At 50.0% G+C, this 24,375-nt stretch overlaps 3 protein-coding genes and 3 long non-coding RNA genes across 7 annotated transcripts in view; 2 read left to right on the top strand and 4 right to left on the bottom strand.

Annotated features, from left to right (window-relative positions):
• LOC309365493 overlaps window positions 1–24,375 on the bottom strand; it is a 78,506-nt gene that overhangs the window by 26,489 nt on the left and 27,642 nt on the right. The window lies entirely within an intron of this gene.
• LOC309364973 (uncharacterized protein) lies at window positions 195–4,875 on the top strand. The gene is made up of 2 exons (XM_081903035.1): window positions 195–1,201; window positions 3,261–4,875. Exons 1-2 carry the CDS (start codon window positions 556–558, stop codon window positions 3,770–3,772), a joined length of 1,158 nt encoding a protein of 385 aa, XP_081759161.1. The 5' UTR covers window positions 195–555; the 3' UTR covers window positions 3,773–4,875.
• On the bottom strand, window positions 11,353–17,318 carry LOC309364939 (uncharacterized protein; the record flags this gene model as incomplete). 2 transcript variants are annotated; one of them, XM_081902972.1, is made up of 4 exons in its annotated part: window positions 17,097–17,318; window positions 15,851–15,971; window positions 13,649–13,753; window positions 11,353–12,660 (listed from the first exon to the last, which is right to left on the bottom strand). In XM_081902972.1, exons 1-4 carry the CDS (start codon window positions 17,151–17,153, stop codon window positions 11,711–11,713), a joined length of 1,233 nt encoding a protein of 410 aa, XP_081759098.1. In that variant the 5' UTR covers window positions 17,154–17,318. The 2 variants fall into 2 exon arrangements, with proteins under 2 accessions (XP_081759098.1, XP_081759099.1); XM_081902973.1 differs by lacking the exon at window positions 13,649–13,753 and having other exon boundaries at window positions 11,711–12,660; window positions 17,097–17,246.
• LOC309365354 lies at window positions 17,965–18,888 on the bottom strand. Its single transcript, XR_014166044.1, has 2 exons — window positions 18,762–18,888; window positions 17,965–18,390 (listed from the first exon to the last, which is right to left on the bottom strand). It is a non-coding gene; the product is annotated as an uncharacterized lncRNA (long non-coding RNA).
• LOC309365403 overlaps window positions 19,428–24,375 on the top strand; it is a 71,450-nt gene continuing 66,502 nt past the window's right edge. The window contains exon 1 of the long non-coding RNA XR_014166111.1: window positions 19,428–19,544. This is a non-coding gene — a long non-coding RNA (uncharacterized lncRNA). The remainder of the gene's footprint in view (window positions 19,545–24,375) is intronic.
• LOC309365033 (uncharacterized protein) lies at window positions 20,283–23,999 on the bottom strand. Its single transcript, XM_081903137.1, has 2 exons — window positions 23,748–23,999; window positions 20,283–22,096 (listed from the first exon to the last, which is right to left on the bottom strand). Exon 2 carries the CDS (start codon window positions 22,086–22,088, stop codon window positions 21,075–21,077), a length of 1,014 nt encoding a protein of 337 aa, XP_081759263.1. The 5' UTR covers window positions 22,089–22,096; window positions 23,748–23,999; the 3' UTR covers window positions 20,283–21,074.

The raw sequence follows: 24,375 nt of genomic DNA, 5'->3' as shown, positions 1-24,375 counted from the left end.
TTCCGCTAGGCGCTCCGATGGATTCCCACCGCTTGCAGCGCGCAAAGCCGGACGAGGCGAGCAAAGGGGTGTGCGGGAAGCCGCCGCCGGGAAGCCTTCCTTTTCCTGTCTGCAAAGGCAGGGTGGATCCATTGCTTGCAGCAGCAGCAGCAGCAGCCGCCTCCGCCTCCCCGCTTGGCCTATTGGCTCGCTGGCGCAGCTGCTTCCACCTCTCCCTGGAAGGAGCCACTCGGTGGGTTGGGGGCCGTGACGCCTCGAGGCGGGATTGGCCATGCCAAGTGTCCGAAAGAGATCCTTGCAAGTCCCGGCCAAAGCTCCGCCCACGACGTTACTACTGACTAACAACTGTTCATGTGAACACTCGCTGGTGCAAAAGGTTCCATCTTGGCTTTCTTCTGGTGCCTTCCTGTTCCATGCAAGCTGTGGGCTCTTTTCCTCCAGCTGTGGCTTGCTGGGTCTCCTGAGGGAAGTTTGGCACTTCTCAGGTAGTGGGGGCACCTGGAGCTGCCTGGAGTCCAGTGCTGATAATCCTGGGCTGGCTAGGCCGAAGCAGGCATGCCACACACCCCGCGCCAGCGCTTGCAGCCCCGCGCCCCGGTTTGGTCAGAGATGGAGACGCGGAACTTCCTCGCCCTCTGGGGTGAGCTGCTGATTCTCAGATGGATCGAAAACCGGCCCCCCAACAGCGACATCTACGAGGACCTCTCGGCCCAGATGATCGCCAGGGGTCACGAGCGCAACGCCTCGCAGTGTCGCAACCGGGCCCGGGACCTGAAGCGCAGCTACCGGAGAGCCAAGGACGCGCAGGTGTGCGCCGGCGCCGAGCCGGTTTCCTGCCGCTACTTCCGAGAGCTGGACCGGATGTTTGGCGGAGAAATGGACGGAGTGGCGAACCGGAGCCTGCCCAGCATGGACGGGTCTGCCCGGGTGGTGGTGAAGACGGAAGAGGCGGAAGACATGGAGGCGCAGGTCTCCGAAGAGGAGGGCAACCAGATGACGCCGCCAAACACGCTCTCGAGCATGGACGCCGACACAGACACCGAAACGGAACCGAACCTCGGGGTCTCGCGAGAGCTGGTGGCCGGCGACCCGGATGTGATTGAAACCAAAATAGGGGAGGAGTGCCCCAGTGACAAATCTCTGCCTTTATACGGGCAACCGGTGGCTGGCCCCAGCGAAGATGGGCACCATTCTGTGGCTGGTGAGCAAATGTTGTGGCCTTTCTGTGGGTGCTCTTGGCTGTTTGGCCGGCGAGGTGTCAACCGGCTGTGGGAACCGACAAGAACAATTTTGGGTTCTTGTGGGGTAGGGTAGCATGACCTGAATTCCCCCTGTTTAGACATCCGAATTAGATGTGCCTTGCCAGAGAGGAACTGACGTGAAACTTAGTCTCAGGAGTGGAGCCTGCGTAAGGTTGGATGCTATGCAAACCGTCCCGGTTAGCCGGGAATGCCATATGGTGCTGTGTGTCTAGGTCTGGCCAATTTTGGTCAGAATGTGAGAGGGAGGGGGCCTGGGAGGCTCTGAAGGAGCCTGGGAGGAGGTTACTTAGCTTTTCATCCTTGCAGCCAATCGGCATTCATTCCGGGCGACGGCAGCTCCACCCTGGCAAATTGATTGGATGGTGGGATAAGCTGGCAGGCAGGCAGGAAAAAGGAAGCAAGGGGTATAGGAAGGGCAGAAAATGGAGGCGGGAGGGAAAGGGTCTGTGGGGCGGATTCGGCTGGCTGAGAGGGTGGGGAAAGGCTATCAGAGAGGGAGAAGCTCAGTGGGCTTGATTCCACAGGTGATGTGATATCAGCTATGCTACCAATGACATTGATTATTGGCAGCAGATGTATTATGACGCTTGGTTGCATTATAAACCCAAACAAAATTGCCTTTGTGGCTTAGATATGATTTTATTGAGAGCATTTGTAACCTTCCCTTCACCTCAGTGGATCCCAGGATAGGGTGCGAGATGCAGATTCCATAAGATCACATTCGAAACGGTTGTAAATTGGAAGTGCAAACCATAGAGCAGGCTCCCTAGCACAGCCCTGAATTGCCAAAAATGCCTGGGCAAACAGATCTCTTCAGTAGGTGCTGCAATGGCAAGTGTTTCAGCACCAGGTGTGCCACCACAAAGACGGCCTTTTCTCATGTTGCCACATAATACACACTCACCAGTGGCACATGGTAGCATACAACTAGGGTTATTCATTTTGTTATTTTCCTATTTTTATATCCTACCTATCTGGGAACTCAAGGCAAGCACATACCGTATTTTTCGCTCTATAACACGCACCAGACCATAACACGCACATAGTTTTTAGAGGAGGAAAACAAGAAAAAAAATATTCTAAACGAAATAGTGAGTATATGATTTTTGTGGTTCATGCTGTGGCCACAGACATGTGATCTGACAGTGAGTTTGGAGAAGCCCAATGCAAAAATCCTGAGGATCCATGTGAATCCATGTTTGTAACCACGGAGGAGGGAAGGAAGGGGAACCATGGATCCTCTGCTCACGACTGCAGCAGATCCCCACCACCACCTGCAGGCATTCGCTCCATAACACGCACAGACATTTCCCCTTACTTTCTAGGAAGAAAAAAGTGAGTGTTATGGTGCAAAAAAATACGGTATGTGGTTCATGCTGCTCTGTGGGACATTGTCAGTCTGGGCCCTGGCACCCAGGAACAAGGGAATGGAATGGGGCCTCCTGCTGCCAATGTTAAAGATCAGCACAAGAGACTTGCTCTTTATTGAATGTTTATTCCATTCTTTCTCCAAGGAGATCAGTACATGGCTCTCTCCTACACATCCTTAGAACAGACATGTGATGGATGCAGCTTAGGATGAGAGGCAGTGACTTGCCCGAGGCCACCCAGTGAGCTTTGTGACTGAGGGGAACTTGAACCTGGGTCTCTTTGGCTCTAGTGAGGCCCTCAATAACACAGGGGTGGGGGATGTGTTTTGGCCCAGCGGACCAGATTTTCTTCCCAACCTGCAGGCCAAACCACCTGCCAGTCATCTTATAACCCCTGCACCCACCCCCAGTGCTAGCATGCTCTACCTTTGCAAAGCTTCAGGCTTCTGTAAATCCCTGCTCCCCTGATTAACCCAAAGGGAAAGAGGGAATCTGGAGTCTTGGCCACCTGCTATTCTCTGTCCTTTGCAGCTATGCCAGCCGGGGCTGAGCGATTGGTTAAAAAACAACAACTTTGGAGTTGACAGAGCTCACCGGAGATTACAATTTGCTTCCCCTCTCCCTTCAGGCAGAGGCAGGCGGGACAACTCCCTGGGGCGCCCCCTGACGACAGCCGAGAGGATGGCGTCCATGCGGGAGAGGAAAAGGCGGTCCCACGAAGAAATGATGCATGAGATCATGACCGACTACCGGCGGACCTGGGAGACTATGGAGGCGCTTCACGAGAGGGGCGAGATCAGCGCCGGGGAGTTCCGTGAGGCGATGTTGAGGGAGATGCTTCTGGACAGGGAGGCCCGGACACGTGAGGCCCAGCTGGACCGCGAGGCCAGGGCAAGGGAGGCCCAGCTGGATAGAGAGGCGAGGGCCAGGGACAGCCATCTGGAGAGGGAGATTAGGATTAAGGAGCTCAACATGATTGAGGCGGAGCTTCGGCGCACAAGGGATATCCTCCACCCCATGGTTGACGCCGTGGTGTCCGTCGCGGAGGTCCTGCGTTCGGCAAGCAGTATACAACGGCAGCCTCGCCAGGCACAGCAGAGTGGAGGGAGTAACTTCTTGGAATTGGAGGGTAGCAAATAATTACCCCCCTTTTGTGAGGGGTGGGCATTAGTATATATAGTTACCGTGTTGGGCAGAAAGGAGGGGGTAGTAAGGAGGGGGGAAACTGTTGGAACCTTGGAAGCCAAGACCCACTTTTGGGGCAACTACTCTCCGGTGAGAGAGCCTCAGCAGAGATTTAACATGTCAAAACACACAGCAAAGAAAAGCCCTTTCAAATGAATTCCAAAACGTCCCTTCTTAATAGTCCTCTCCAAAGTATCTCACTTCCCTAGCACAAAGATCCACCATACATTTAGTAAGTTATAAACTGCTTTACTTACAAAATTCTTCAAAGGTCAGATTCATGTGCTTTTCCATACAGCAATAAAAAAAGTTGCAAAGGCAGTAAAATGTTGCTTGGTTACAAAATGGCAAAAAGTTCCCAAGTAATTGGTATACAAAAACACTAGTTTCAGACTCCGTTCTTGTCTGAAACAAAAGAGGCTGGTTAAAACCATACACAGCTGAGCTGGAGCACCCAGCTCAGGCCTCCTCACACACGGGTGAGAGAATGGCTCCGTCAGGAAGGTCTAAACACTAAAAACAAGTCGGTTTATTCTAATAATTTATTATTTATACCCCGCTCATCTGTCTGGGTTTCCCCAGCCACTCTGGGCTGCTCCCAACAGAATATTAAAAACACGGTAAAACATCAAACATAAAAAACTTCCCTAAATAGGGTTGCCTTCAGATGTCTTCTACAAGACAGATAGTGAGTGTATTTCCTTGACATCTGATGGGAGGGTGTTCCACAGGGCGGGCGCCACTACCAAGAAGGCCCTCTGCCTGGTTCCCTGTAACCTCGCTTCTTGCAATGAGGGAACTGCCAGAAGGCGCTTGGAGCTGGACCTCAGTGTCTGGCCTGAACAATGTGGGTGGAGATGCTCCTTTAAAGGTCACCATCAACACTTTGAATTGTTCTCTGAAATGTACTGTGGGATGTTTCCTCTAGCTTGGTAGCAACAAGCTTAGCCAGATTTTGCCTCCCTTCCACTACTCACATCAGCCCACAAGTTAGAGAAATCATGTAATTCGGTGTGGGTTTTGTTTTTGGTTTTTTAAAAGCCTAGAAAAAGTGTTAACTTGTTACTCTGAATCTTCACTTTTCCTACAGCCGAGTTGAAGGCCTGGGGCCTTGTGCTGTCTATGGGGATCTGTACCAAGAGCAAATCACTGGAATGCAAAATACATTCAGGTATCCCCAAGCTGGACCTTTATGTGTCTGTGTTATTTGTCGCTTGTTCCTTTACCAAGTAATGGGGATGGACCAAGAGGGAAGAACTCTTGCCTTCCAGTCTTGATTGTCTGCTTCCCAGAGGCAAAAGACAGTGTTGCAGTATTCTTTTTATAGGGACAGGATCTATCTCTCTCCCCCCATCCACCCCACATGTCAACTTTGGCTTTCCTCAGACTAATGATGTTTGAATGTGTGGGTTGGTGTGATACTGTACAGCTGTGAGAAATGGAGTGCTCTGAAAGCAGAGTTGTGCCATTGCACCAGAGCAGGGGTAGCTTTCCTGTGGCTGCCCAGATGTTGTAGGACTCCCAAATCCCATCAGCCCCAGCGAGCATAACCAGTGGTCAGAGACAATGAGGTGTAGTTCGGCAACATCTGGAGAGCTACAGGGGATGTCCTTAAAAGCGTGTTTACAGTGGTACCTTGGTTCCCAAACTTAATCTGTTCCGGAAGTCCATTCCAAAACCAAAGCATTCCAAAACCAAGGTGCGCTTTCCCATAGAGTGTAATGCAAAATGGATCAATCCGTTCCAGACTTTTAAAAACAACCCCTAAAACAGCAAATTAACATGAATTTTACTATCTAACGAAACCATTGATCCATAAAATGAAAGCAATAAACAATGTACAGTGGTACCTCGGGTTTAAGTACTTAATTCGTTCCGGAGGTCCATTCTTAACCTGAAACTGTTCTTAACCTGAGGTACCGCTTTAGCTAATGGGGCCTCCCGCTGCCGCTGCACAATTTCTGTTCTCATCCTGAAGCAAAGTTCTTAACCCGAGGTACTATTTCTGGGTTAGCAGAGTCTGAAACCTGAAGCGTATGTAACTTGAAGCGTATGTAACCCGAGGTACCACTGTACTGCAGTCACACAATCAGTCAGTAGCAGAACAGGGTTCCACACAGTCAGAAAAAAAAGCTGTGAAAACAAAAACGCAAAATAAATAGAAAAGACAGACAGACCTCAGCGTAACACTCGAAACAGAAGTGTGGCACTCAAAACGGAGCATGTTCGGCTTCCGAAAAAAGTTTGCAAACCGGAACACTTACTTCCTGGTTTGCAGTGTTTGGGTTCTAGGTTGTTTGAGTACCAAGGCATTTGAGAACCCAGGTACCACTGTATTCCCTTTGCACTCCTGCAATAATACTCCCAATTATTGCACTGGGAGCGGGGCACATATTATTAACTTGAAATTGAAGCCCATGAAGGATTTGGAAGTAATGGGTGGGTGGTGCCCTAAGATTTCTATCCATCCCATAATGCTATGGAGATGGACTTGGCAGTGCACGGTATTCATGCCTTGAGAAATCCCAAGATGCCACAGGAGGGATGATGAGCAGCAATCCTTATGGGTGACCTTGGAAGGCAGTCAGCACCATGCATGGATTTTTGCTCCTCTCTGCAACTAGCTGAAACAGAATCAGTGGTGCATAATAATCAATTATATATTCTTGCTGGGATAGCTCAGTCTGTAGAGCATGAGACTCAAGCTCCATGTTGGGCCTTGTGCTCCCTTTCCAACTCTAGAATACTAGGATTCTGGGTATGTTTGCTTGATATGATAGCCATGTTCAAATATATAAAAGGATGTCACATAGAGGAGGGAGAAAGGTTGTTTTCTGCTGCTCCAGAGAAGCGGACACAGAGCATTGGATCCAAACTACAAGAAAGAAGATTCCACCTAAACATTAGGAAGAACTTCCTGACAGTAAGAGCTGTTCGACAGTGGAATTTGCTGCCAAGGAGTGTGGTGGAGTCTCCTTCTTTGGAGGTCTTTAAGCAGAGGCTTGACAACCATATGTCAGGAGTGCTCTGATGGTGTTTCCTGCTTGGCAGGGGGTTGGACTCGATGGCCCTTGTGGTCTCTTCCAACACTATGATTCTATGATTTATAAAGGCAAAGGAATGCCACTTTTCTTGGCGCAAGGTTGTTGATTCTTATGTTTTTCCCTCTTTATAAAAATCTGTGTGCATTCGGTCTCCCAAGTGGGGTGGATAAAAGCATGGGGTGCAGAGGGAGGAAGTGTTTAAAAGCAAGTGGCAGGCAGTCCACTTTCACGGTCCATTTCAGGGCGTTATTTCCAAGGGTGTAGGAAATGTTTCACATCTGTGGGATGAGTCGCACATGCAGCATTTGGTACAAGAAAGATGTCGGCAGTGCAAGAATTTCAGCTTTAAAATCATCTTTAAAAAACCACAATCCAGGTGTCTGGCTCTAATGGTGGTTGCCTAGTTTATGAGGGCTTGCTAGAATTCTCCTTCATTAAGGGGGCATGGTTTTAATGCTTTGGAGGGTGCCGTGGCCTTGATTTCCCCCTGCTCCTCTGTGGATTTCCAGTTCCACTTAACTCTCCCCCTCCCTTCTGATTCATCCCCAATTCATTTCCTACCCATTTTAAATAATAAATAAATAAATAAATAAATAAATAATCAATCAATCAATCAATCCTACTCAAACTGTATGAACTGGATTCGGATGGTAGAATGTGAATTCCTTATGGTGTGTGCATTTGGAATATATATATATATATATATATATATATATATATATATATATATGCAGGTTTTGGTGTCCTCGGGTGTCTTCCCGTGTAAAAGTTGGGGTGTCTAGGCGACGTTTCGACGAGGTCTCACTCGTCATCTTCAGGCTGGTGCTTTCGGCTTCAGGCACCAGCCTGAAGATGACGAGTGAGACCTCGTCGAAACGTCGCCTAGACACCCCAACTTTTACACGGGAAGACACCCGAGGACACCAAAACCTGCATTCCTGTACCCGTGAAAATCTACGAAAGCATATATATATATATATATATACAGTGGTGCCTCGCAAGACGAAATTAATTCGTTCCGCAAGTCTCTTCGTCTTGCGAGTTTTTCGTCTTGCGATGCATGGTTTTCCATAGGAATGCATTGAAAATCAATTAATGCGTTCCTATGGAAAAAGCCTTCCCCCGACCTCTTCTGGCGGGCGGCATTTTAAAATCGCCCGGGACAGCGGAGGACTTCTCCGCTGTCCGGGGCGATTTAAAAGCCCCTGGGAAGGCAGGCAGGGGGGACAAAGGCTTTCCCGCCCGGCCGCCCGGCTTCGGGACATCGTTCCGATGCCGGGCGGCTGGGGGAGGCGTTCCTGCCCCACCGCCCGGCATCGGGACGATGCCCCGATGCCGGGCGGCTGGGGGAGGCTTTCCTGCCCCACCGCCCGGCATCGGGACGATGCCCCGAAGCCGGGCGGGGGGGGGAGGCTTTCCCGCCCGGCCGCCCGGCTTCGGGACATCGTTCCGATGCCGGGCGGCTGGGGGAGGCTTTCCTGCCCCACCGCCCGGCATCGGGACGATGCCCCGAAGCCGGGCGGCTGGGGGAGGCGTTCCTGCCCCACCGCCCGGCATCGGGACGATGCCCCGATGCCGGGCGGCTGGGGGAGGCTTTCCTGCCCCACCGCCCGGCATCGGGACGATGCCCCGAAGCCGGGCGGGGGGGGGAGGCTTTCCCGCCCGGCCGCCCGGCTTCGGGACATCGTTCCGATGCCGGGCGGCTGGGGGAGGCTTTCCTGCCCCACCGCCCGGCATCGGGACGATGCCCCGAAGCCGGGCGGCTGGGGGAGGCGTTCCTGCCCCACCGCCCGGCATCGGGACGATGCCCCGATGCCGGGCGGCTGGGGGAGGCTTTCCTGCCCCACCGCCCGGCATCGGGACGATGCCCCGAAGCCGGGCGGGGGGGGAGGCTTTCCCGCCCGGCCGCCCAGCATCGGGATGATGCCCCGAAGCCGGGGGGGGGGGGGAGGCTTCAAAAGCCGACCCCTTGGTCTATGAAATACCCTGCAAAGTCTGCCCAGCCACGTACATTGGACAAACAAACAGACGAATAAATGCACGTATCGCAGAACACAAGAATGCCGTCAAAAAAGAAGAAAAAACTTCCTCTCTTTTCCAACACATGAAAGAAACAGGACACGAAATTAATTTTACAGATTCCAAATTGCTCTTTAACATGGAACATCACCACAAGAGAATAATCATGGAAGCCATCGAGATAGAGAAACACCCTCACAACATGAACAAGCGTGACGACACATCCCGCTTGCCAGACATCTGGAAATTAGCCCTCCCCACAAAAACTGACACCAGATCCAGAGGCACACAGAACGCCATCACCAATCAACCACACCAGACCCAAACCCAGACCCTCTCCACAGATAAATTACAGACACCATCCAGTAGCCAAACCATGGTGGCACCTCCGGATGCTGCACCCCCCTGCAATCCCTACACAGATCTGGCTGACACAGGCCACAAAACCACAGCTCGCCCCTATACACGAAGCCAAGCCAGAGCACAACTAAGTGCAGTACAGCCATCTTCTCAGAAAAACTCTTCACAAAGTTCAAGAGGTCAAGACACAAAGACTTTAGCAACTAATCCACACCTAATGACCCACCTAAGTGGTACTCAGGATATCACTCAAGAAATCACTCAAGATATCCCTCAAGTAATTAAGGAACAAAAGAAGAAAAGGCACACTAGCCTGGGAACTTCCTCTCTGCCCAGAACATTGGAGGCTATACACCACACCCCCTCAACAGTATTTATAGGAACTCAAACACTGAGATCCTGCTCTGTTCCAGTAACAAGAAGCCGAAAGCACCAGCCTGAAGATGACGAGTGAGACCTCGTCGAAACGTCGCCTAGACACCCCAACTTTTACACGGGAAGACACCCGAGGACACCAAAACCTGCATTCCTGTACCCGTGAAAATCTACGAAAGCATATATATATATATATATATATATATATCTCCTTTCGCGCATATGCATGCAGAATACTTGCCGCTCACAAAATTTGCCCTAGAAAGGCAAACTCCAATGATTGGCCCTCTGCTGCAACATGTGTCAAGCAGTAATCTGTTGAAGAGCTACATGTTTTGAATGGCATTCTTGTACAGTAATTTCAGTGGGCTTAGCCCACAGGTAAGAAGAAACGGAGAACAATTTGAAAATTACTGTATGGGGTCTCGATTTAGTTTATTTCTTTTAAAAAAAGGTCCAGAGAATTACTCCTAAATATGTGTGCATTAAGTTCATAGATGAAATTGACTTCCTTACCCCCATTTCCACAACATACCCATTGTGAATATAAATCACAATGCATTCAATTGACTATCTGCATGGAGTCCCGGTATTTACAACGCATGGGCTGGTCTGAGGGTTGAACCCAGGACGTTTCTCACCCAAAGTGAAAACTGCGGCTTTAGTCCAGGAGTGGGGATCTTTTTTTTTCCTGCCAAGGGCTGCAGGGGACCGCATGCGGGTGGCAGGGGGCACAGCCAAATGTGAGTGGGACGCCCCCATCTCTCTCTTTTCTCCATTTTGGCATTGGGCTGGATCACAAGAGCTGAACAGTTCTGATCGGCAAGTCCCAGGCTCTGTGGTTTAACCCACAGCGCCACCCGCGTCCCCGTAGTGCGCTTCAAAAAGGCAACAGTTAAGAGTGGCAAGGATCCTGCTTCTTCCCCTTGTAGCCAACCTTACGCACTTGGTCCCAATGGTTCTCTGTGTCTGCTGTGTTTCAGATTTTATTTACAAATCTGAGCTCCGACAGGAGAGGGTTTTAATTTCCCCGCATCGTCTCTTGCAGGCTTACACAGTTCGCTTACCAATTACTGCAAATTTCCCCAAGCTGGTGCCTTCTAGTTGTTTTGGACTGTAACCCCTGCGCCCCAAGCTTGGGGTAAGGACAAACAAGACCAACTGAACTGACCATCTCTGTTGTCTTAACTCCTGAGCAGAGCTGGGCAGGGATCTCTCTCACATTAAAGAGAGGGAGAAAATCTGAAAATCCCTGCTTCAGGATCCTGCTTTAGCTGAACTTTCTACACCCCAAGTTTCTAGTTGGGTTCACAACTGGATCGCTACAAAGTTCAAGGTGTTGTTGTAACATACAGAAGGGGAGGGAGAACTGCTGGGGGACTGAATAATAATAATAATAATAATAATAATAATAATAATAATTATTATTATTATTTATGCCCTGCCCATCTGGCTGGGTTTCCCCAGCCACTCTGGGTGGCTCCCAACAGAGTATTAAAAACAAGGTAAAACATCAGACATTAAAAACTTCCCTAAACAGGGCTGCCTTCAGATATCTTCTAAAAGTCAAGATAGTTGTTTATTTCCTTGACATCTGATGGGAGGGCGTTTCACAGGGCAGGCACCACTACTGAGAAGGCCCTCTGCCTGTATTGCCTGGTTGAAGGGACACTTCAATAGCACGGAATCTTTGTGACCTTCCAAGAAATGTGTGCCATTTCCAAGTCAACAGCAGGGTTCTTCATATCTGTTACGAGAATTACAATATCCTTTCCAACCCTGTGTACATCCCCCAAGCTGAATTTGTAACATACCAAAACAATGCAAAACAAAACAAGGAGTTTGATATAGAGGCAAATTCTCTACAAAAATTCTCAGTAACAAACATGTCCAGAAAGAACAAGGTGTGCAAATTAAGTGCACTTCAGAAAAAGGCTGTCCATTTTTTGGTTGCAGAATTCATTCTGGTTGCAGAATGTTGACATTGCAGAATTCCTTTGCTGCTTTGCTGGTATGCAGGAAAGTCTCTGCACGCCGCATTCTTGGGAATCCCATCACCAAAGCCGGAGGAGAGCTCCTCTCGACATCAGGAAATCTAGCACTTCAGGGCAACTCCTCGTATGTGTCCTGCCTCGTGCCTCAGGCGGCTGGATTTGTAGCTGAAGCTCTTCCCGCATTTGCTACACAGATAGGGTCTCTCTCCCGTGTGGATCCTCTGGTGTCTCACGAGGTCTCCGCTCCGGAAAAAACCTTTCTCGCAGTTCATGCAGTCGTACGGCTGTGGTGCTCCACAGCGCCTGAGAAAGACCGGGTTTCCTCTTAAGCCTTCTACAGCTTCGAGCGCTGCCTCTTTGAGGTGCTTCCTCTGGTGCCGAGCCAGGTGGGAGCTGACATTGAATCTTTTCCTGCACGCGGGGCACTCGTACGGCTTCTCTCCCGTGTGAATCCGGTGGTGGCGAATCAGAGCCGACTTGAAGTTGAAGCTTTTCCCGCACTCGGGGCAGCCGTAGGGCTTCTCTCCCGTGTGGCTCCTCCGGTGGTGAATGAAGTGTGAGATCTGAGTGAACCTTTTCCCGCAGTCCAAACATGTGTAGGGCTTCTCCCCCGTGTGGATCCTCTGGTGCTGAGTGAGGTGACTGCTCTCCATGAAGCTTTTCCCACACTCTAGACATTGGTAGGGCTTCTCGCCCGTGTGGAATTTCTGGTGCCTTTTGAAGGCGTTTTGACTGGAGAGCCCTTTCCCGCAATCGGGGCACTTCCAAAGGCTCTGGCTCTCGTCTACCTTGCGTCTCGGATGCTTCCGGCTGTTCTGCCCGCAGACGGCGTGTGCGTTCCTACTTCCACCTTGGTCCTGATGGACTCTGGGTCCTTTCCAAGTCTTAAAACCTTGGCAGCACTCAGTGAATCTCTCCACATTTATTCGCCTCACCGATCTATGAGGCAAGCAGCTCTTCAAAGTCTCTCCCGGCTCAGGATTCTGCAGTGTCGTCACCCTGGAAACTTCCCGATGAGAATTCTGCTTCATGTTGTTACTCAGCCTGAGGACTGCAGGGAAAAATTAAAAGCTTTAGAGAAGATACTGCCCTAACCCAGGTCTGGGGAACCTGTAGCCCTGCAGGAAAAAAAGCCACTAGCTTTTTTTAAAGGTAAATTCAAAGAGGATGGTCTGCCAATGACCCATTAGTCATGACAGCTAAAGCAGTGGTTCTCAAAACTTTCTTGAGAACCACTGCTTTTGGAAATGAACATTTGCTCACACCACACTGAATCTTTTTTATTGATAAGAGATGCAGTAGCAAACAAAAGAAAAAGCTCCTAGCAGTGCTTTATTTATAGCATAGAACACAACACAACAATCTGATCATGGGGTGTCCAGAAAGTATAAAACAATGCAACTACATAAAAACACAAATCGTTGCCAAAATATTATTATAAACGAGCCTATAAGGTACAGATGTACCTTAAGTATGTATACAAACTCAACGAGAAGTGTGAGCTTGCAGTATCACTTGATGCTCTTGGCTCTCATTTTGAAGAGAGATCCATATTCTACAAACAACAACAAAATATTTTGGGACTAGACTCGACTGAAATGTGTAAATGTTTATTTGATTGTTCTTGACTCTTCCTACATTTGCCATCCTCTCCTGCCTTTGAGAACTACTGGCCTAAAGGATGGATTGGAATTACCCTACTGCATAAAACTACTTAGTTTCTATGATTACGTATGTGGCCCGTCCTCCTGCGAGGTAGGCAGGGGTGAGAGAACTCGATTGCCTCAAATCTGCCCAGTTAATTTCATCAGTGAATGGGGAGGGGGGATCTGAACCTGGGTCCCCCCAAGTCCTAGTCCATGTCCTAAGATGTTGCCAGTCAGAGCAAGAGAGGTGGAATGTCTGTTATCCATCACCGGCGAGGCCAGCATCACATACACAAGAGGGCGGCCTGATCACAACACTGGTAAGAACCAGTTAACGGGGAACCCTTGAAGGGCTGAGGAAGGCAAAAGCCACCACCCCTTAAATCAACTCACCCAACCAAGGTCTCTTCCATTTGAGGGGCTCCGGGGATTCCTCCATCCATAGCTCCTCTTTGCGCTCTATTTTGCAGATGAGCTCTGGTTTGGTGGACAGGTGCCCTGTTGTGGGAGCAGAAGACAGCAGCTTTACTCATTACTCGTTTCTTACTTTACTCATTACCAGCCTTTTCCTCCCAGGAGCTGAGGGTGGCGTGCCAGGGTCCCCTCCTCCCCATTCCATCCTCACAGCGGCCCTAAGGTCACCCAGGGGGCTTCATGACTGAGTGGGGAATCTCAGACCAACACTCTAGCCACTGTACCACACTAGGATACAGCTCCTCCCTTCCAAATACGTCATCCAAGCACGATGGCAGACAATTGTTCCTATCCCTCATACACCCAGCAGGTCACTGTGTTCTGCAGAAGAGTGTCTCTTGCAAGCCGCCACAGAAACACGTGCCACTAAAACCTCAGAGCAGGGCCTTTGCCGTGGCTGCCCCTGGTCTATGGAACAGCATCCCCCTTGAGATGTTGACAAGGCACCTCCTAGCTGCACTTTCCTGAAACATCTGAAGACTCCCACCCTCTGCTTTTCCAGCTCTAGTGACACAAAGTCTCTAAGGAGGGGGTTGTATCATTTTGAAAACAATTTCTAGCTGGTTTCTATGACTTATTTGTAAGCTGCCTTGAGATGCACGTGGAAAGAGATTCATAAAATACCGTATTTTTCGCTCCATAAGACGCACCAGACCACAAGACACACCTAGTTTTTGGAGGAGGAAAACAAGGGAAAAAAATATTCTGAATCTCAGAAGCCAGAACAGCAAGAGGGATCACTGCGCAGTGAAAGCAGCAATCCCTCTTGCTGTTCTGGCTTCTGGGATAGCTGCGCAGCCTGCATTCGCTCCATAAGACGCACACACATTTCCCCTTACGTTTTTAGGAGGGAAAAAGTGAGTCTTATAGAGCAAAAAATACGGTAAATAAACAGAAGTAGTACCTCTGGATACAAACGGGATCCGTTCCGGAGCCCCGTTCACACCCTGAAGTAAACTTAACACACAACTGCGCGTGTGCACGGGTCGCGTTTCGTCACTTCCGCGCATGCGTGTGACGTCATTTTGAGCGTCTGCGCATGCGCGAGCAGCAAAACCCGGAAGTAACACACTCCGTTATTTTCAGGTCGCCGCAGAGTGCAACCCAAAAATATTTAACTTGAAGCTACTTCAATCCGAGGTATGACTGTACCCATAACACATTTGCAAGAACTGAAGACTAAGCCAAGGATGCAGGCTAGGCTGATTCAGTGGGGTGGCAACTATTCTGGGGGGGGGCGTGCTGCTGGAGGGAAGAGAGGAGGCACTGCTGCTCACTCACACATCCAGCTAGGAAGCCAATCGCCAGAGATGCATGTTTTGGTTTCCCTTTCGTGGTTGGGTTAGGGAAACAGCAGCAGCAGCAAACCACAAAGACACCAGCTGCATTTTCCTGGGATTCAAGAAGGGCTTGCAAGGTGCATGAATTGGGTTGCCCACAGATTGGAGTGCTTACGGCTCTTGGCTGTGATGGCTATGTTCCTCCTCCACACTTGGGAGGCAGCAATGCTTTTGAATATGGGTTGCAGGGAATTGAGAACCAGTGTGGTGCACGAGTGGTTAGAGTGCTGGACTAGGACCTGGGAGACTGAGGTTTGGGTTCCCACTCGGCCAGGGGGCTCTCTGCGTGACCTAGAGGCAGCGGCTGCCTCTCAGCCTAGCCTGCCTCGCAGTGTTGTTGTGGGGATTAAAGGGAGTGGGGTGTGGAGAACCACAGGGCCACCTTGAGCTCCTTGGAGAAAAAGAAGGGAAATAAATGCAAATAAATAAAATTGCAAATGGAGAGAGTTGCTGCTGTTGCACTGCTTGCAGGCGTCCCATCGGGGCATCTGGTGACAACAGGATGGTGGCCTCTTTGGCCTTAACTGACGGCACAAGCTTTTCTGATGCTCTTATGTGGGCACCAGGTTGAGGAAATGCTGGTTCAAACAAAACGTTTCAGACTGGTGCCTGTACTACAATTTGCAGATTGCAAAACCTTAAGTTTGCCTCCAAGGTCAGTTCAACAAAGATGTGCTCTCCCCTCTGCAAACCTTGGCACCAGCATTATTTCTCCGCTGCTTCCAGACTCTCTGGAACACCACAGGACACACACCCACACCCAAGCAAGGGAGATCCTTACCCAGAGAGGTGACCGCTTCATAGTTGTCCACCATCACAGCCCGGTAGAGGTCCTTCTGCCATTTGGCCAGCTCTGCCCACTCGGCCAGGGAGAAATATACAGCCACGTCCTCAAACATCACCTGCGGCAAAGAGAAAGCGACCCTGGAATGGAGTTCCGGATGGCTCCGCCAGCTCTCTGCCAGGGACTGTGACGGGGACAGTCCCTAAGGGCCTCATCCCTTCCAACTCTACAATTCTATGGCTGTTGCACCAAGAACCTGCTTGAGAGTTTCCCAAAAGGCCACTGTGAGAACCAGATGCTGGCCAAGATGGGCCCTTGGCTTGAATGCAACCAGAATGTTAGAACACAACCCCCTGTTGAATTTAAATTCAAGAGTGTAAATAAGTTATGATGGATGTCCTGATGGAATACTGAATGGTTTAGTTTCTGTAAAACATGCAGGGATTTAGGATATGTAAAATGAACCATGGAAAGTGAAGAAGGGAAGTCACTGATATCTTAAGGATGTAAATATGAGTACAGTGGTACCTTGGGTTAAGTACTTAATTCATTCCGGAGGTCCGTACTTAACGTGAAACTGTTCTTATCCTGAAGCACCACTTTAGCTAATGGGGCCTCCCGCTGCCGCCGCACCGCCGGAGCACAATTTCTCTTCTCATCCTGAAACAAAGTTCTTAACCCCAGGTACTATTTCTGGGTTAGCAGAGTCTGTAACCTGAAGCATATGTAACCTGAAGCGTATATAACCCGAGGTACCACTGTACAGTACTTTCAATTGTAAAACAGAAAATTTAACATTATGTATACAAAAAGAGAGAGAGAACACAGCCCCCCTTCCAACAATGCTCCGAAAGATCTAATCCATGCCCGCCCACCTGCCCACTCCTGTGCCATTAACAGCTGCTTGGCAGGCAGGCATTCAGGAGGTGCAGCGGCTTTCCTGCATGGAAATAGAGCGGAAAGCCACCAAGTTTCTATAAGCGTTGTGCAGTTGTGGAAAGCCGCAAAAGCCTTTTTTAAAGGGAAAGTGGGTCAACCCCCCCCTCGAAAAAATAAGCTGGAGGAACAAGTGGGAAAGAGAGGGAAGAAAGGAGGAAGAAGAGGTGGTGGGAAAGCTTCGCCTGTTGGTTTTCTGCCTGCCGCCTGTTTGTATGGCTCATATATCCGCATCCGCACATGCTCTGCTGAACAACCGCAGGGGGGGGGGAGGACATTCCTGAAGTCTTTGGGGAAGTTCGCTCACTTTCAAGCCGGCTGCAGTTGCTCCCACTCCTCCGGGAGTTAAGGACGCCACCTCCATCCTTCTGGGTCCAGCAGGAGCCGCTTCCTCCTCTGAGCATGCGCAGGACGAACAAGAACCAAGGCAGCGTCATCCCAGGCTGGGGAGGCACCCGGGGAAACTCCGCATCCTGCCACCGCGCTTGACCCCGGAAGCTCAGTGCTGGCGAAGGAGAAAGCGGGGCAGCCACTTCCGCCGCTCCTTTCCCCCGGCTCCTGAGCTCCCTCTGGTGGCGCCACCAGGAAAGCTCCGAGACATTTTCCTTTCTAAGAACAAGGCGGCTCAGGAATTCTAGGTGCCGAAATCCCAAAGGGAGCAGATAAGACTATTTATACATGCGACCAAGGCTGCGCAGATCATAGTTGAAAGCTCTGGGAGATAGGGTTACCATATTTTGAAGAGTTAAAAGGAGGACACATTTACCGGCTTCCACTTTTAGCTATGGGATCACTATGAGACTCTTTTTAAATACCCCTACTATATGTAGACTGTAGAAACTGCAATATATCGCTAGTGGCAACACTCTTAACATTCAACAACAAAATTAAGACGCTATATACGCAGACCAGACAGGCCTTTGTCCTGTATCAACAAGGCTCTTTTTATGATCTGCTCTGCTGGAAAAATCTAACGTATGAGGCAACGGGAAGCAATCTCCAAAATTCTGCTTGTGCTGTTGGATCTTTGATGGTTCCTTCACACATCCATGTGATGCTGCCTTCATGAAGTTTTGCCTGGTGGCAGAAGTGGCGGGGGGGGGGGAAAGGGGAGTAAAAAAAATCTGAGGATGCAACCAATATCTATTGTGAAAATAGAATACAAAGTAAGGCTCTTGGTCATTGCACACACTCCATTTATTGCAAGCAGGTGGGTGATTACAGGCAGTGTCTATACTTCAGATACAGAAATGTAACCGTTCATAGCCCTATTCAGAAGTTGGACAAATGCAAGAAAGAGAGAGGGCAACCATCAGGCAGCCCTGGCCTCCGTTAATAAGTTGGCAAGTTGCTGGCATCTGGAGGGACAGTCAAACGTGCAGGGAGGCAGCCTTCACAAACATACACACAGGCCTCCATGCAATCAGGAATCCTGCACAACTAGGATTCCTGATAGTGTAGCCCCCTTTGTTCATGCAGGCAAAGGCTCCGTGGGCCCCACGGATGGGGCTCATCAGCACAGCCCTGCTCCCAACCTCCCAAGTTTGCCCAAAGTGCAAGGGAAACTTCCGAATAGAGTTTATATATTATAACTTGAGAGACTAAAAAAGTAAAGGTAAAGGTACCCCTGCCCGTACGGGCCAGTCTTGACAGACTCTGGGGTCGTGCGCCCATCTCACTTAAGAGGCCAGGGGCCAGCGCTGTCCGGAGACACTTCCGGGTCACATGGCCAGCGTGACATCGCTGCTCTGGCGAGCCAGAGCCGCACACGGAAACGCCGTTTACCTTCCCGCTGGTAAGCGGTCCCTATTTATCTACTTGTACCCGGAGGTGCTTTCGAACTGCTAGGTTGGCAGGCGCTGGGACCGAGCAGCGGGAGCGCACCCTGCCGCAGGGATTCAAACCGCCGACCTTTCGATCAGCAAGTCCTAGGCGCTGAGGCTTTAACCCACAGCGCCACCTGCGTCCCAACTTGAGAGACTACAGTACTGTAATATGCACTAGTAAATGTATATACAGCAACATGCTGTATATAGATGTTGGGTTTTCCCCCAGTTAAGCCGTAACAGTCTTTTATAACAAAATATTGATAAATACTGTTTTATGTATTAAAATAGTTACTTCCCCCAGCTTTCGGTTCTTCACATGGGCATCGGGGCAGTTCACAGCATCAGTTAACACAAACTACAATCTGCAAATTAAAAAAAACAAAACACCTATACAAAAACAAAAGCCTGGTATTAAAAGGCACGGCGGAACAAAATGTTTTCCTTTTGTAAAATGTCAAGAGACTAAGAAGGAGGGGGACCAACAGGGCCTTTTTGGCGAGGAGTTCCACAAACTAGGTGCCAGAACCGAAAAGTGCTTGCCTCATGTGCCAGCCAGTCAGAGTTGGGACAAGAAGCAGAGCATCTGAGGGCAACTGCAGTGGGTAGGTGGGCTCAGGTGGCAGATGGCCATTCAGATTTTCTGGTCCCAAACGATTTCTAATGGCATTTGTAGAGTAACCAACACTTTTGAGTTTTGCTCACAAACAAACCGGTAACTGAAAAATGTACAGTCATACTTCATCTTGCGTCCGCTTCAGGTTGCATTTTTTTGGGTTGCAGACTGTAGTTATATGCTCTAAAGCAGTGGTTCTCAACCTGTGGGTCCCCAGATGTTGTTGGACTACAACTCCCATCATCCCTGAGCTCTGGCCGTCCTAGCTAGGGGTGATGGGAGTTGTAGTTCAACAACATCTGGGGAGCCACAGGTTGAGAAAGGCTGCTCTAAAGAAACAGGGCCCCAAGTCACAAACTTGGCTGCTGCGGCCAGCCCCATGAGGCAGCCCCATGCAGAGTACATTGCAGTAATCCAATCTGGAGGATCCAACATCACATCTGACTATATTTTTTCCACTTAAGAAGCCCTCTTCCCAAAGTTGCCTCCACTTGCAGGCTGAACAGGTAAAGAGAGAGGGGGAATGTGCCTTGTGCATTGCACCCTTTACTGGCTCATCAGCCCTGCATTCAGTGTAACATCTGAAAAGGTGATCTACTCACACACAGCTGTACACAGGTAGGATCCCTTTTTCAGGCATGACAAACAAGAGCCAGCAAGTAAGATTCACTCCCCTACACTGATGCAACTTTCTGAAACAGGCTAGAGATTCCACACCAATTAAGAAGCATACCCTGACAGGCCAATATAAAATGTTTAACAGGTAGTTTTAAATACTTTCTTATAGCAGTTGATCAACAAATCCTTTAGCTTTAAGTCTAAGGGTTTTTTCACCTCAGAAAAGTGGGGGGGAGGGAGAGATTAATGTTGGATTTTTAATACTGGGTTTCAACAGTAACTATCTTCTTGTTGAATGCCTAGATTTTTCTCTCTCTCCCTTCAGCCCTCCTTCTCAGTGCAGTGCTGTTGATCTGTAGCAAAAAGAAAGGCAGCTGTCATCGAATGTGCAGTTTATACACACCTGTATAAATTCACCTTCAAAATTCTAATTTTGAGGAATACTGGCGGTGCGCCATTACCTGCAAGCTACCGCTTAGAGACCAGTGTTCTAGATCAGGGGGTCTCCAGCTGTTTTTGGACTACAACTCCCATCATCCCCAGCTAGCAGGACCAGGGGTCAGGGACGATGGGAACTGTAGTCCAAAAACTGCTAGACACACAAATTTGGGGAACCCTGTTCTGGATCCTTTCTAGAGGTGAAATTATAGTCCTGTCAAGAGCTGGAAACGCTATCTGGTCCAACCCCCTGCAGTGCAGGAACCATAGCTAAATAGCAGGCATACCGTACTTTTCCGTGCATAAGACAAGAGTTTTTACTCAAACAGAATGTTAAAAATGGAGTTTGTCTTATACACAGATAGTGCAGAGGAGGGACGGGCGATGTGTTTCAACTGCGAGCAGCAGCTTGTCACCCGTGATTGGGTGGGTGATTGGTGTCTGCAGCAAGGGCTGCTTTGGATTGGCTGTTACTGCGTCAATTGGGTGGGTGATTGGTGGCTGTGGCAAGGGGTGTTTCAGATTGGCTTCTGCTGTGCCAATTGGGCGGGCGATTGCTGGCTGCTGGTGGCAGGCGGGCAGACGCTTGTTAGCTTTGGCGACGTGTGTGATTCTCAATTCTCAGCATCTTTTAGTCGGGCGAGTGATTTTCTGCATTCCCTCCCCCCCCCCAAAAAAGCTCAACAACTCTGGGCCATATCCCCCCATTTTCTTAAAATGTAATCGCCCAAAACAGGGGGTGTCTTATACATGGGGGGGTGTTATACACAGAAACATATGGTATCAGTCAGAGCTTTTGCCCGGCGTGGACTCTCTGGTGTGAAATAAGGTGCGATTTCTGATTGAAACTCTTCCCACAGTCGGAGCACTCATAAGGCTTCTCCCCCGTGTGCAGCCGCTGGTGGATGACGAGGCCCGAGTTGAAGCTGAAGCTCTTCCCGCAATCCCGGCACGAGTAGGGCTTGCGCCCCGTGTGGACGCCTCGGTGCGACACGAGGTGCGAGCGCTGGTTGAAGCTCTTCCCGCAGTCCGAGCATTTGTACGGTTTCTCCCCGGTGTGGATGCGCTGGTGGATCACCAGGCCCGAGTTGTAGCTGAAGCTCTTCCCGCAGTCCAGGCACTTGAAGGACTTCTCCCCCACGTGGGTCCTCTGGTGCGACAGCAGGTGGGATTTCTGACTGAAGCTCTTCTCGCATCCGGGGCACTGGTACGGTTTCTCCCCGGTGTGGATGCGCTGGTGGATCACCAGGCCCGAGTTGTAGCTGAAGCTCTTCCCGCAGGCAAAGCACTTGAAGGGCTTCTCTCCGGTGTGGGTGCCGCGGTGGGAGGTCAGGTGCGAGCGCTGATTGAAGCTCTTCTCGCAGTCGGGGCATTTGTAAGGTTTCTCCCCCGTGTGGATCCGCTGGTGGACCATGAGGCCCGAGTGGTTGCGGAAGGTTTTCTCGCAGACGATGCACAGGTACGGCTTCTCTCCCAGGTGGACGATTGAAGCCTTGCCGAGGCCCGAGGCCTGGCTGAAGTTCTCCCCCTGTTTGCCGCGCCTCCTCCCGCCTCCTCCAATGTGGATCAGCTGCTGGATCACTATTTGGTCAAGATTCCCGAAGCCCTGCTCCTTGCGTGGCAGAGCAGCTCCTTCTCGGCTTTTCTCGGCTCTCTCTCGCTTCTCTGGCAAGTCTCGGCCCCCGTTCTCTCTCTCCCGCTTGCAGCTGTGGGAGACCGTCTCTTCCGAGCCGCCCGCCAGCACCGCCGTCGTTCTGGGCTCTTCCTTCACACATCTCTGTTCCTTCAGCTCAGCTGCCATCCCATCGCCTGTTGAGACAAAACAGAGCTCAAAACCAGAAACATTCTAGGTTTCTCAATTCCTGCTCCAACATCTCCCCTCAGGGACTTTTAGAAAGTAGTCAAGGCAGACACTACTGAGGCCCAGATCTCCACCTGCTTACCCACATTTTTAAACCAGTAAACTTTGTTTACAGGGTTATGCTGCTTTCAACTTTTTTAAAAAGTTGCTCTACACTGTTCTGATATTGAGTGAGAGGGAAGCATTTTCTAAATTTTATGCTGTGAACTGCCCTGACATCTATTGGTATAGGGCACTATAACAACAACAAATAAACAGTCATACCTCAAGTTACGTTTGCTTCATGGTACGTTTTTTCAGGTTGCATCCCGCAGTGACCCAGAAGTACCAGAAAGTGTTACTTCTGGGTTTCACCACTGGCGCATGCGCAGAAGTGCTAAATCGTGCTTTGCGCATGCGCACAAACACAAAATCGCGCTGCACACCTGCGCAGATATGGCACTTCAGGGTGTGGGCTTTTCATGTTGCGAATGGGCCTCTGGAACAGATCCCGTTCACAACCAGAGGTACCACTGTAATAATAATAATAATAATAATAATAATAATAATAATAATAAATACACCAGTGTGGGTGAAAGGTGTGGAGAATAGACAATTGCCACAGATCATGGAGAGAGCAGAAGTACTGTATAACACATGCAAATATTTACCACAAGCCTACCAGCCTTGCCTGGCTGCACTGATAATGTTCATTGCACACAATAAACAACTTTTTGGGGGTATCTAGATGCCAACCCAATCAGAGGTTTTGAGTGACATTGCTAACGGAATGCATCCCAAAGTATCATCAAAAATTACATGTGTCCAATACTTAACTCCAGCTATTAAAAACATCAAGAGACAAAAATACATTTGGGAAAGTTGAGTACGCGGTAATGGTAGTAACCAATGGCAGTTCTTCCATTTTTACCCCTTAGATATTTTTATGCTATTTTGTTTATTTAACCAGATTTGTATACCACTTAAAACAGCAAACGACACCTCTAAGAGGTTATCAAACCTAGCAACGTTTGTGCTTTTGATTGGAGAGTCTTTACTTGCAACCCTAAAACACGCAACCTGAACAGTGGCGTAGCGTGGGTTGTCAGCACCCGGGGCAAGGCAAGTAATTTGCGCCCCCTAACCCGTGGATTTGCGCCCCCTAACCCTAACCCCCAGATGTTGCGCCCGGTGCAGCCGGCCCCCCCTGCACCCCCCACGCTACGCCACTGAACCTGAAGCGTATTCAACCCGAGGTATGACTGTATACACACACACGTATGAATAGAATGAATGAATGAATGTTTGTGTGTATCTTCTTTTCATACTTCCTAGCAAAATCCAGTATAATTTTATTCAGCACATGCCAAGTTAAATATACATTCCCCGGGGGGTGGGTCTTGAGGGTGGGTTTGCCAATTCTTCACACAGTTAACAACAAGCAACTCTGGACTTCTTGGTATTGGAAAACTTTGATTTTAACAGGGCGCAGCGCCGGACAGAAGCCCACCCTGGAAGTGGGTGGGCGGTCCGCTTCAAAGCGTTACCTGCAAAGAGAGCAAGTCACTTCCTTGCCCTCCGCCCCACGGATCCTGCCCCGCCCCCCGCGCGCTCGTTCACCTGAGCAGTTTCCAGCTGGCAGCGTTCGCCAAGCCCGGCGCGTCCTCCGAGGGCAGTCTTCCCTCCGGTCCGCCGAGGAAGCGGGCTTGGCCTGGCGGCTCTGCGCTCGCTGCAGCCGCGGCGTTGGACGATGGCGGCCGCTCTGTTGATGATACTCCAGGAAGTTCCTCCGTCCTCCCAAACCAGCTGATCGGAGCTGGGGGTGGAGAAAGAGCAGCGACTTCCCCGGGATCGACGAGCAAGAGCCCTCTGCTGGCACGGCGCCAGACCGGAAAGCACCCGATTTTGGCACCCGGTCCAGAGACTTTTTAAAGGGGATCGCCAGCTTTTCCTTTCTTTTTCATTTCCCCCCCCTTTGAATATAATTTAACCAGCTGAGTATTTAAACAGGGAGGGAAGGACCAAACGCGCACGCTGCGTCCCTTTCGAATTACATTTCTGAATGCCGAAAGCTCCTCGCAAGCAGAAAGCCAGTGCTTGGGGGGGGGGGAGCGTCCCTGCCAGTCATTTGCTTGCAGTGCGGGTTTACTCTTATCGCAGGGAGGTTTAAAAGAATAATGCTGTAGGGACTATTCAAAAGCGTAATTTTCTTATATGCATGCTGAAATCAGTGCCGGATTTATGTATA

The sequence above is a fragment of the Podarcis melisellensis genome, assembly GCF_964234715.1.
Source record: "Podarcis melisellensis genome assembly, chromosome: 2".
Lineage (NCBI taxonomy): Eukaryota > Metazoa > Chordata > Lepidosauria > Squamata > Lacertidae > Podarcis > Podarcis melisellensis.
Note: the sequence above shows the minus strand (reverse complement) of the source record. Positions and strands in the feature narration are given on the sequence as shown.